Genomic DNA, 13,277 nt, shown 5'->3' on the forward strand with positions numbered 1-13,277 from the left:
CTTTGGGAGGCCAAGGCGGGAGAATCACGAGGTCAGGAGTTCCAGACCAGCCTGGCCAACATAGTGAAACCCTGTCTCTACTAAAAATACAAAAAAAAAATTAGCTGGGCATAGTGGCAGGCACCTATGTAATCCCAGCTACTCAGGAGGCTGAGGCAGGAGAATCGCTTGAACCCCGGAGGCAGAGGTTGCAGTGAGCCGAGATTGCACCACTGCACTCCAGCCTGGGCGACAGAGCAAGACTCCGTCTTAAAAAAAAAAAAAAGAGACAGGACTTTGTTCTGTCACCCAGGCTGTGGAATACAGTGGTGCAATCATAGCTTATTGCAGCCTTGAACTCCAGGGCCCAAGGCATCCTTCTGCCTCAGCCTCTTGAGTAGCTAGGAGTACAGGCATGTATCACCACCCCTGACATTTTTTAAAATTTCTGTAGAGATGGGGGTCTCACTATGTTGTCTAGTAATTCTTGAACTCCTTGCCTCAAGCAGGCCTCCTGCCTCGGGCTCCCAAAGCATTGGGATTACAAGCATGAACCCCTGCACTCAGCCTTCTTCTAGTCCTGTTTCCAGGCAGTTACATGCTTATTTCATCAGTATAAGTGACAGGTGACTTAACCCCAAGGAAATCCCAGGATAGTTTGCCTTCAGGCATTCCTGAATGTAGCTCACATTTCTTTGTGTTGCAGTTTTGACTTCCACTGTGTAAACTTCTTTCCCTGCCTGGCTTTCCACTTGTGGCAATCATCTGTCATCGACTTAGGTCTTGTTCTCTCAGCAACAGATTTTTCTCCCAAGCAGCTCAAGCAAAATTCCCAGACTGAGTGTAGTTGGTTTTGATTGGATTATAATGCCATCATCCATATACCAGCCCCTGTGGCCAGGAGGAATGCAGTACTCTGAGCCAGCCAGGCTTCAACCTGCACTATCTCCTGGCTCCAGCCAGCATGATGACCACTACTTGCATGATGTGGCCCAAGAGTGGCAGAGGGGTGGGCACAGTTGCTGTTACCAACAGTGGGGTGATAAATAGAGGCCTGCCAAATGACAGTGGCTTTTTCATAACTGTTGTGTTGTGATAGCCATTGGTATCCTCCCACAAATATACTTAGAACTCTGTTAGTGGATGTGAAGGATTAAAGAGTATCAGGGTATGGATTAACCATACCTGACATAACAATTCCTCCATTGCAGACCTTTACTTTCCAGTTTTTTTTTTCTTTCTATCTTTTTTTTTTTTTTTGAGATGGACTCTCACTCTGTTGCCCTGGCTAGAGTGCAGTGGCGCGATCTTGACTCACTGCCAACTCTGCCTCCTGGGTTGAAGTGTTTCTCCTACCTCAGCCTCCTCAGTAGCTTGGGATTATAGGCGCCTGGCAACACGCCTGGCTAATTTTTGTATTTTTAATAGAGACAGGGTTTTGCCATGTTGGCCAATCTGGTCTTGAACTCCTGACCTCAGGTGATCTACCTGCCTCGGCCTCCCAAAATGCTGGGATTACAGGCATAAGCCACTGCGCCTGGCTAGCTTTTATTCTTTGACTAATCTGGTTGGTTGTCATTTTCTTTTTCATTTTCAATAATTACTTGGCCGGGCACAGTGGCTCACACCTATAATCTTAGCACTTTGGGAAGCCTAAGCGGGCAGATCACCTGAGGTCAGGAGTTTGAGACTTGCCTGGCCAACAAGTGAAACCCATCTCTCCTAAAAATACAAAAATTAGCTGAGTGTGGTGGTGGGTGCCTGTAATCCCAGCTACTCGGGAGGCTGAGGCAGGAGAATCACTTGAACCTGGAGGCAGAGGTTGTAGTGAGCCGAGATCATGCCATTGCACTCCAGCCTGGACAACAAGAGTGAAATTCCATCTCAAAAAAAAAAAAAAGAATTACTTGAATATTCTGGATAATAGTCCTAGTCTGAAAATATCTTCTTTAGGGCTTTCTCATCTATCTTTTTTGTTTGTTTATAGTTTCTTTTGTCTTTTTTATTTACTTATGTTTCTTGTCATGCTTTTTCATTAAACATTATGACAGTTCCTGTTATTAAAATACTTTGTGAATTAGCATTACAGGGGCTGCAGGATATCCCATCCCATACATATTCTGCAATTTACAATCCTAGGTTTTTTCCAAGTTTTCTCTCTTACATAAATAATAATGTGATGCATATTTCTGTCCATGAAGCTTTTTGCTATCTTATGTTTGCACTGCAACCAGCCTGGAATTTCTTTTTTCTTCTTCTTTTTTTTTTTTTTGAGACGGAGTCTGGCTCTGTTGCCCAGGCTGAGTGCAATGGCGCGGTCTTGGCTCACGGCAACCTCCACCTCCCGGGTTCAAGTGATTCTCCTGCCTCAGCCTCCGGAGTAGCTGGGATTAAAGGGGCCCACCACCATGCCTGACTGATGTTTGTATTTTTAGTAGAGATGGGGTTTCACCATGTTGGCCATGCTGGTCTCGAACTGCTGACCTCATGATTCTCTCGCCTCGGCCTCCCAAAGTGCTGGAATTACAGGTGTGAGCCACCGTGCCGAGCTTGGTTTTGTTTTTTAATTAGGTAGGTTGCTTTTAAATGGACTAATGGGTCCCAGTACTGAATTTAAAAAGGGCTCTACCACTTAAATAATCCCATGAATAGTATAGAAAAGTGCCTATCCATGGTATTTTCTTTTTTTGTGATGGAGTCTTGCTTTGTTGTCCAGGCTAGAGTGCAGTGGTGTGATCTCGGCTCACTGCAAACTCTGCCTCCCGGGTTCAAGCGATTCTCCTGCCTCAGCCTGAGTAGCTGGGATTACAGGCGTGCACCACCACGCCTGGCGAATTTTTGTATTTTTAGTAGAGACGAGGTTTCACCATGTTGGCCAGGCTGGTCTCGAACTCCTGACCTCGTGAGCCGCCTGCCTCGGCCTCCCAAAGTGCTGGGATTATAGGTGCGAGCCACCGCGCCTACGCAGTATTTTCATGAACATACGTGCCACGTGGCTGTGTAGCATTGCATCAGGAGACAGCTTCACTGGAGTGTGATTGTGACTTGGAAACTCAGCTCTGTTTCTGTTTCTTATAGCTCTTCCTCCTCCCAGAAAGACACGTGCTGAGCTCATGAAGGCAATCGATTTTGAGTACTATGGTTACCTAGATGAAGATGATGGTGTTATTGTGCCTTTGGAACAGGAATATGAAAAGAAACGTAGGTCTCTGGGCATTTTATTTTAGAATAGATGGCATCTGTTTTCTGTTGTCTCCTTTGAAAACAGGATTTTCAATAGTGCTTTATGCCAGAAGGGAGTTTTCTTTGTTGCTAATGGTCTTCAGGTGTGATGGTCTGTTAATTCCCTGATCTCTGTGAGGCAGTCAAGGCTATGTGGGCCAGAGATAACAGGTTGGGGAAGCTATGAGAACCAAGTCTGACCAGTCCCTGTCTGCTAGGAGATCACCATCAGGATTCGTGCTAATACCAGTGCCCATGTGACACATCAAGCCAAGACTTTGGAAGCAAGTGGTCTGGAGCTGGAGCTGATTTCTAGCATGCTCTGCCCCTGCCTTCTCTGTTTTCATGTGGACATGTTGGGAAGCCACTCAGGTTGTGGAACTGGGGAGGATTTGGGAATGTTCCCTAAAAATCTGCTTTGTAGTGACTGAAAGCCAGAGCTGTTGTAGGACTACCATGCCTCACATCCATTTCCACTCATGGGGGCAGAATGAAGGGTGTCCCTTTCTAGAGGGGATGTCTAGACTTTCCCTGCATAGTGTTGGCCTTTCCCTGCATAGTGTTGAAAGCTCATTTAGAGACTGAAATAAATAGCACCTACCCTCTCTTGTGTTCAGTCAGAGCCGAGTTAGTGGAAAAGTGGAAAGCAGAGAGAGAGGCTCGGCTGGCAAGAGGAGAAAAGGAAGAGGAGGAGGAAGAGGAGGAAGAGATCAACATCTATGCAGTCACCGAGGAGGAGGTATTGGGTTTGGTCCCCTCTGGCACTCACTACCATCTGCTCCAAGTCATGAAGTATGGCAGGGAGGAAGCTTGGCTCCAAAACACAGAGTCAGGGTTCACAGCCCAGCTTGCTCGCCTGCAGGATGGCTGTGAAAACACTCGTGAGATTACAGGAGGGTTTCAGGAGGCAGCAGCCATGAGAGTGCCCTGCTGGCCATACTTTACACAAGGGCTTCCTTCCTTCCTTCTTAGAGACAGGCCCTCCTGCATACCCTGGAATTAGATTGATAAACACAGAGGAAGCCATGAGCTTTAGCCCATGACCTCATCACTTCTGTTCACGTGGCAGTGCCAGTCGCTCTTCCGTAGTCTAACACTCCCATCTTTTTTATTTTTTTTGAGACGGAGTCTTGCTCTGTCACCCAGGCTGGAGTGCAGTGGCATGATCTTGGCTCACTGCAACCTCTGCCTTCTGGGTTCAAGCAATTCTTCTGCCTCAGCCTCCCGAGTAGCTGGGACTACAGGCAAGTGCCACCATGCCTGGCTAATTTTTATATATTTAATAGAGACAGGGTTTCACCATATTGGCTAGGCTGGTCTCAAACTCCTGACCTCGTGATCCACCCGCCTTGGCCTCCCAAAGTGCTGGGATGACAGGCGTGAACCATTGCGTCTGGCCCTAACACCCCATCTTACAGATGGAAACAAACCCAGAGGGTCATGGTTGGGGAATCCTTGCATATTTTCAGACCTTTTGCATATTTTCTGATCTATAGGAAACACTCATTATATATCTTAGTTATTACTTTTTATTATAGCCACCATGTAAGTAATCTTGACATATCTGTCTGTGCTACACCTTTTATTTTTTCTATGAAACATTACCAGAACTTCACTGCATTAAAGGAGATATTCTGAAACAAGGAAAAATCAGCATTTGAAATCTCTGCCTCCCATGCAGAGCTCTTCTGCAGGGCCCTCTGTTTGTGGAGTCCTTGCTGCCTGCACAGATCCAAGTGGATCTGATTTGCTGGACTGAGAGAAGGGAGGAGATCACCCACACATGGATCATGGCTCAGGTTCCACATAAGGAGCTTGCTGAGACACCACTGATGAAGAAGCAGGCTCAGGTTTAGTGACTTAGTCAATGTCACACAGGATGTAACAGGCCTGATGTTCCTGCTCATGTCTAGCTGGGCCACCAGTGGAGTTCAGTGCAGGTCTGAAGCAGGATGGCAGCATGCCTTAGGAGGATTTCCTCTAGGTACAAATACTCATTTGCTCTCTCAGCGGGTGTTTAATTCATGGCTCCTGTGAGCCAGCCCCTTTCCAGGTGCAGGGGCATAGTGGTACAGAAGCCTGGTGTGTAGCTCTTAGTCCGGGGGAGGCAGTCCAGTAAGAGAGACAGTGAGCAGCAGTCCCTCAATAAAGCCTGGTGCAGGGACAGCCTGCAGACGCTCTGCTGGGAAGCTAACCCCTCAGTTGAGATTAGGACGATCCAGGGAACTTAACCAAGGGAGGAGGAGATGATACGCCCCAGCAGGAGCACATCATGTGCTGAGAGATCCTGTGATGAATATGAGAGACAAAGGACAGCCCAGTGTGCTAGAGTGCAGAGAGTGGGTGCTGGGTGTGAGTGGAGGCTGATGGGGAGCTGGCGTTGTGGGGAAGAGCAGTGGAAACCCACAGCAGAATTTTTTTTTTTTTCTTTTCAAATAATTACAGAGATACAGGAAGTTGCAAAGAGTGCAGAGAGATCTTGTGTATGCTTCACCCATTTCCCCCAATGGTTCTGTCTCATGTAGTTCTAGCACAGTAGTAAAACTGGGAGGTTGACGTTGGCATAATGAACGTGTAAAGTTCTATGTCGTTTGTCTCCATGTGTGGAGATCCATGTGGCCATCATGACAATCCAGATACAGAACTGGCCGGGCGTGGTAGTCACGCCTGTAATCCTAATACTTTGGGAGGCTGAGGTGGGAGGATTGCTTGAACTCAGGAGTTCGAGACCAGTCTTGGCAACAGAATGAGGCCCTGTTTCTACCAAAAATAAAAACAATTAGCTGGGTGTGGTTGGAGATGCCTATAGTCCCAGCTCCTCAGGAGGCTGAGGTGTGAGAATTGCTTGAGCTCAGGGGGTTGAGATTGCAGTGAGCTGTAATTACACCACCGCACTCCAGCCTGGGAACTGTCCCCTTACCACAAAGATCCCTGGTGCCACCCCTTCACAGTTCACACCTCCCTGTCCTCACCATCTCTTGACCTAGCTGAACCCTAACCATCTCTGATTTTGTCATTTCAGAATGTTTTATAAATGGGATCATGCTGTGGGTCACCTTTCGAGATGGCGTTGACACTCAGCATGATTCCCTTGCCATCCCTCTGGTTGTTGAGTTCAATAGTTCATTCCTTTTCACTGCTGAGTGTTGTTCCGTATACAGAAAAGTACACACCTGCTAAATGTGTAGGTCACTGGATTTTCATAGGTTGAACACACACACATAGCAAATACCAGTGAAGAAACAGAACAGGACCACAACGCCAGAAGCTCACTAGTGCCTCAGGGGTCACCCTCCTGACCTTTCGTGACCCATATGTTTTACTTGTGTCTGAACTTTACATATGTGGAGTCATGTGTACTCTTTTGTGTCTGATATTTGTAGGTATTTGTGTTGTGTCCAGCTTGGGGTTTTGACAGATAGGGTTGCTGGAAATTTTCTTGTTCCCGTGCAGTGTTTCTCTTGAGTACATGCTGAGGAGTGGAACCACCAGATCAGGGTAGGTGTGTGTTTAGTGTTAGATACAACCAGTTTCTCCAAGTGCCAGCAATGGATGAGAGGTTCCTCAAGAGGCTTTTCAAGCCACCCCCACTGGGAACCAGTCAGGGAACGGGTCGTGCACGGTGTCTGGCAGAGCCCAGCAAACAGTGGACTTCCGACTCGCCATAAGACCCTTTCTCTCTTTCCAAGTCCATGTTGTTTTCTTTGTTATTAGAAATTTGTATTGACTCATAGGCAACCTCTGAGTTGATTATTTTTCTATACATGGTGCATTATTTTACATTTAAATTTTTAAAAATAGTGATAACAGGCCGGGCGCAGTGGCTCAAGCCTGTAATCCCAGCACTTTGGGACGCTGAGACGGGTGGATCACGAGGTCAGGAGATCGAGACCATCCTGGCTAACATGGTGAAACCCCGTCTCTACTAAAAAATACAAAAAACTAGCCAGGCGAGGTGGCGGGCGCCTGTAGTCCCAGCTACTCAGGAGGCTGAGGCAGGAGAATGGCATAAACCCGGAGGCAGAGCTTGCAGTGAGCTGAGATCCGGCCACTGCACTCCAGCCTGGGCGACAGAGCGAGGCTCCGTCTCAAAAAAAAAAAAAAAATAGTGATAACATTCACAAGGTTCAAAAGTGAAATAGTATATAAAGATATTCCATGAAGATTCTCTTTTCTCTCCCTGTTCCTCATCTACCTTGCTCTCACTGCTGTCAGTAGTTTCTATTCTTATTTCCTCCTTAGACAAAAGGTAGCGTAATGTACACCGTGTTCTGTGGTTTTTTTAACTGAATCTTGTGGCTCAGGTGTCTTTCTGTAAGTATAGAACTTTCTTATTTTTTTTCTTTTAAATAGTTGCAGTTTTTTCTTTTAAATAGTTTTTTTTCTTTTAAATAGTGTGTTTTATAGAGTTGCCAGCATTTATCTAGCTGGGCGCCTACTGATGGACTTTCGCTTGTTCTGTTTGTAGTCGGATGAGGAAGGCAGCCAGGAGAAAGGAGGGGATGACGGCCAGCAGAAGTTCATTGCTCACGTCCCTGTTCCCTCACAGCAAGAGGTAGGACCACAGCTAAGAGCTGCCTGGGCGCCAGGGGCTTCTCCAAAGCAGACTGCACAGAGCACTGCAGTGGGTTTTTGTTGTCCTTCCTACCCATCAGGGCAGCTCAGGGTCCTGACCACATGACACCTGTCATTGTGCTCAGGGTGTGGGGTCCAAAAAAGGCAGGACCCTCTGCCCTAGGCCATTCTATTGTTCAAATGTTTCCAATGGGAGGGACTTACGACTCTTGGAGACTATTCTGGGTATTTAAATCAGTCTCCTCATGGACTTCTTCCTCGGGGACTTCCTCCTGACTGGGTCTGGCAAGGATTGGAGGGCTTTGCTGAGGAGTGAGCCCTGCACTCTTGATTTCCACAGATTGAGGAGGCACTGGTGCGAAGAAAGAAAATGGAACTCCTCCAGAAGTATGCAAGCGAGACTCTGCAGGCCCAAAGTGAAGAAGCCAGAAGGCTCCTGGGGTATTAGGACCCAGCTGGGGCTCTCCTTGAAGTTCTTCCATCCCCCAGTGGTACCTCAGGACCCAGGGCTGCAGACAGGCAGGCTAGTGCCGAGCCCCATTCTCAGCCTTCCTTCCCTCTCCTTATCTCGTGCTGACTCGACGGTAGGGGTCTGTCCCTGGTCTTCCTGGTAGGTTTTGTACACATATTTTGCTACTGTGTGGACCCATTTATTTTTATTGTGGAGTGTATACAACAGGTTGCGAACTGGCTGCCTGTATCTGATTTTGCCTTGCACTGTGATTTTGAGGAGAGAAGAATCAATTAGTGGCAAACATTTAAAAATGCAATTTTTTGCAGACCAAAGTATAATTTTTAAAAAATGCAAATTTTTGGCTGGGCGCGGTGACTCAAGCCTGTAATCCCAGCACTTTGGGAGGCCGAGACGGGCGGATCATGAGGTCAGGAGATCGAGACCATCCTGGCTAACACTGTGAAACCCCGTCTCTACTAAAAAATACAAAAAAACTAGCCGGGCGAGGTGGCGGGCGCCTGTAGTCCCAGCTACTCCAGAGGCTGAGGCAGTAGAATGGCGTAAACCCGGGAGGCGGAGCTTGCAGTGAGCTGAGCCGGCCACTATACTCCAGCCCTGGCAACAGAGCGAGACTCCGTCTCAAAAAAAAAAAGCAAATTTTCTAAAAGACAAATCTTCTCTTGAAAAATGAGATGATGTGGCCAGGCGTGGTGGCTCACGCCTGTAATCCCAGCACTTTGGGAGGCCGAGGCAGGCGGATCACGAGGTCAAAAGATCAAGACCACCCTAGCCAACGTGGTGAAACCCCATCTCTACTAAAAATACAAAAAAATTATTCTAATGCTGGGCGTGGTGGCGGGCGCCTGTGGTCCCAGCTACTTCGGAGGCTGAGGCAGGAGAATCGCTTGAATGCGAGAGGTAGAGGTTGAAGTTAGCTGAGATCGTGCCACTGCACTCCAGCCTGGCGACAGAGTAAGACTCTGTCCCAAAAAAAAAAAAGGAGATGATATGTCAGACCTGAACATGCACCCCACAGGTCAATGACCTCTGTGTTGGGCGCTGCTCTGGCCTCTCCGTGAGCCCCTCTCCACCTGCTCCACTCGCTCCTGCCTGGGTGGCAGGAATTTGAGTTTGCTACTCCTGTTTTATAACCTGTTCTGCAGAAACCTATTTTTATTAAAGATTTTTATAAGATAGGGAAACCTTCATGTCTTCAGCTTATTCCCTTGGCCAACTGCTCTGAGGTGACAGTGGCATTAGGATGTGTAGCCAGTCACTGAGGGGCACTGCCTTCCCGCAGGGGAGTCCCTGAAGCCCCAGTCCCAAGTGTGGCAAGGACAGGACCAGATCCCAGGAGCCTCGGTGGGAGTGAGCTGACCCACTGTGGCATCTGTGGCCACAGCTGTAGACAGGGCTCCTTGCAGTGGGCTGCACTGTGGCCTGCTGAGAGCACACAGTGGACACGAACTGAGTCCAGAGCTTCCTCTGAACTGGGACTAAGCTCTCCAGTGGGGAATCATGGTCAGCAGCTGCAGCCCCTGGGCAAGATGGGGCCTGGCCTCCTGCCCTCTGCAGGGTCACGGGAGTGTCTAGGAGCTCAGGGTCAGGGCCAGATGGCTGTTCCTGGGTCCTGGGGCTCCAGCTCAGGCTGTTTGGGAACAGGAACTCTTGGCTTGGAGAAGCCCATCACACAGCAGAAGGCCTGGGATGGTCAGTCTACGGGGAGCAGCTCAGTCTGAGGGTGGCAGAGCCTCGTGTGGCTGTGTGTGGCTGAGTCGGGAGAGTGGCCAGTGCTGGGCCCTCTCTAAGGAGCCCGAGGGCCACAAGGACCTTTGAGCGAGGGTCTGAGCGAGGGAGTTGGGACCTAGTGGCTAGGAGACTTGCTTGAGGACGCTCTCTGCGGCCGCAAGGAGAGGCCCAGGTATTACCAAGTCAGGAGGAGGCTGGGGCAGAGGTCCTGGCAGGTGGGTGGGCTGGGTGGGGATGGGAGTAGCCAGGGTGTAGATGAGGACAGAGAAGGGCCCCCGTGCCTCCTGGCTTCCCTGAGGGCGGGGCTGCCCAATCCCAGCCCTCAGTTGAGCCCGGAGGCAAATGTGTACAGGGAGGAAAGGGGTCCAGGTTGGAGCTTTGGGAGCCCTTGGAGGGAGCAAGGCAAACTCACCTCTGGGACCCAGCACCCAGCTTGGGTCTGCAGGTGGGGGCTCAGGAGTGAACATCATGGGGGCTTTGAGCAAGACCCTCTGGGCCCCAGACTCAGCTTTTATACTTTGAAGTCAGGGAGTGACCTGTGCTGTCTGAGTTTGCTCTGGGGTCTGGGCAGTCCTGTGATTTGGGCAGAGGCCTCAGAGGGCCTTAGGGACAGACTAATCCTGGTCTGAGCCTCTGGGGAGCATGGGGGTGGCCAGGCTCGGACAGGCCTGGTTATGGGTTTGTCTTCCAAGGGGCACACATGCACTCAGTTGCTTTCTGGCATTCAGAAGAGAATGGGGAATTCAGACATCAGGCCTTCTCCCTGGGAAGGATGACAGGTGCTTGGAACCAGGCCTGTCTTGAGAGCCAGAGCTCTGGGCCTTCCTCCTCCAGTCCCCTGTTCCAGGCCTTCAGTGTACAAAGCACTCCCCTCCTGGGATCTCTTCTCGGCTCCCCGGGGTGCAAACTGGCCAGGGGTTAGGATTCCACATTTGAGGAAACAGGCTGAGAGTGGAGAAGCACCCAGCTGGACATCCTCTAAGTATTCCTGGCAGAAACCCTTGCTACTTGTCTGTGCCCAAAGGCCCTAGAGGGTCCTAGATGTAGGACAAGGTCTCAGCAGGGCTCCAGTTCTAGGCCTGGAAGCAGCTGGGGGTGGGGGAAGCTGGCTGGGTGAGTGTGGTCATCTTTTCCCAGCTTGTGGCCCATCTCAGGAGGCTTTGTTTGGTTAATAAAATCTGCTGAATGGTTTATATTAGCTTTGACTCTGCCTGTGGTTTCCCGAAAAGCTACTTTTTCGTAGTCACGTTTCCATTAACTTCCTTCTTCCCTCACACTGCGTGTCTTCCGTTGTCTAAAACACACCACCTCCCTCCTGTTTTGCTTTAAGACTAGTCACAGCATCCTCACCCAGGCCTCCTGGAACTCTTCCTGCTACATCCCCAACCGACTGACCCCACCTGCCCTTGGGCAATTTATAAACAAGGAAGAAATGAAAACCTTTCTCCTATTGCCCTGCGTTCGCCCTGCCTGCACATGCCCACCCCATTCCCTGAAACACTGGTGGGTTCTGGAGCCAAGCTGGGGGTCCTCACCCTCCTCACTGCCCAGCACTGAAAGCAGGAACCCACCTGGATGGACATCAGGCCTTGTCCAACACCCAGCTGACTAGCAAGCAGAGGGATCCACGGGGGTGGGCAGTGGCACCCAACCCCTTCTGGTATCTCCACACTTGCTGCCCACCTGCTCCACCCAAAAGGATGCAGAGGGCAGTGTCCATGGAGGGCTGGTGCTCTTAGTTCTGCTTCTCTGCCGCAACTCCTAGGGCTTTTAGCAGGTCATGCAGTCCCTGAGCCTGGGTTTCTTTTCCAACAAAATGAGCCTTAGAAAGGGCAGAGTTGTTCACAGTTCTCTCTAGCTGGACCAGGGTAGAAGTCTGTAAAAAATGTGTGTTTGAGGGGCTGGGAAATCAGGTGAGGGGCTGAGGGGAGGAGATGATATTGGGAGAAGTGGAACCTTAAACGTGTGCACGTTCCTGAGGGTCTGGGACTTGGCACTGAACTTGCTTGAGCAGGGGATGCCTTTGTAAGATCCCTTCCAGCAGCAGATGGGGCGAGGGTAGGGGTTGTGCTGGGGGTACTTGAAACAGACGAGGGAGGAAGCCAATCTGATCCTCTAGGGGATGGCTGGGTCTGGTTGGGGGCTAGCAGTAGAGGTGTGAGCTGGGGTGTTGAGGCGCTAACCCCTGTATTTTGAGTCAGATCCTCAAGTGTGAGACCAGTGCTATCAACAGAAGCAGTAAGAGTGGAGGTGCTCATTTGCCCGTGTTTATGACATTTTGGGATTCTGGGAGGAGAGAGAGTGGATGCCTGTGTTTTCTCTGGTCACCAGGTGAGTGCAGAGAGCTGTCTATGGAGGCGTCTTTCCAGCCAGCAGTCAGCACCAGCCAGAGCACTGAAGTTTATGACTGCTGTAGCCGATTTCTGCTTTATTCCTACTTTTAATTTTCAGAGTCCAGAGTGCTCACCATTACACCATGGAACCTCACAATCCTACTTTTAATTTTGTAATATTTTGTAGCAAGCACCTCTGTATGAAAGACACAGGGTATTGTGGTTGGTGTCTGGCCTTCATGGTGTTTTTTCACTTGGGGGCACATTTTCAGCACTAGCCTTGGCATCACCACATAAATAAAATTTGGGGCTGGGCGTGGTGGTGCACACCTGTAATCCCAGCACTTTGGGAGGCCAAGGCAAGCGTTATCATTTGCTTGAGCCCAGGCATTCAAGACCAGCCTGAGCAACATAATACGACCTCTACAAAAAAATAAAAAAATTAGCTGTATGTAGTAACGCACGCCTGTGGTCCCAGGCCTGTAGTCAAGTACAAGAGGCTGAGTTGGGAGTATGGCTTGAGCCCTGGAGATTTAAGGCAGTAATGAGCCATGATTGTACCACTGCACTGCAGCCTAGGCAACAGAGGAAGATTCTGTCTCCCCCACCCCCTCCCCCCAAAAAAGAAGAAAACTTGTTTGATAGTGTTGTAGGTTTATATTTTAATAATAGCAAGTGTAGAAAGAAAAAGATGAAAGGAGAGCAAGACTCTGTCTCAAAAAAAAAAAAAGAATGTTAAATTCTTGGCCGGGCGCGGTGGCTCACGCCTGGCCAACACAGTGAAACCCTGTCTGTACTAAAAATACAAAAATTAGCCAGGTGTGGTGGCACACGCCTGTAATCCCAGTTACTCCGGAGGCTGAGGCAGGAGAATTGCTTTAACTCAGGAGGTGGAGGTTGCAGTGAGCCAAAATTGCGCCATTGCACTCCAGCCTGGGCAACAAGAGTGTTCTCAAAAATAAAAA

General features: G+C 49.4%; 1 protein-coding gene across 1 annotated transcript in view; it reads left to right on the forward strand.

Annotated features, from left to right (window-relative positions):
• The window catches only part of ISY1 (ISY1 splicing factor homolog (S. cerevisiae)), a 34,922-nt gene extending 26,454 nt beyond the window's left edge, over window positions 1–8,468 (forward strand). The window contains exons 9-12 of the mRNA XM_011950706.1: window positions 3,058–3,180; window positions 3,819–3,940; window positions 7,670–7,756; window positions 8,117–8,468. Of these exons, the coding sequence (XP_011806096.1) occupies window positions 3,058–3,180; window positions 3,819–3,940; window positions 7,670–7,756; window positions 8,117–8,224 (440 nt within the window). The 3' untranslated portion in view covers window positions 8,225–8,468. The remainder of the gene's footprint in view (window positions 1–3,057; window positions 3,181–3,818; window positions 3,941–7,669; window positions 7,757–8,116) is intronic.
• Window positions 8,469–13,277: the final 4,809 nt, after the last annotated feature.

Source organism: Colobus angolensis, unplaced genomic scaffold (genome assembly GCF_000951035.1).
Source record: "Colobus angolensis palliatus isolate OR3802 unplaced genomic scaffold, Cang.pa_1.0 Scaffold31, whole genome shotgun sequence".
NCBI lineage: Eukaryota > Metazoa > Chordata > Mammalia > Primates > Cercopithecidae > Colobus > Colobus angolensis.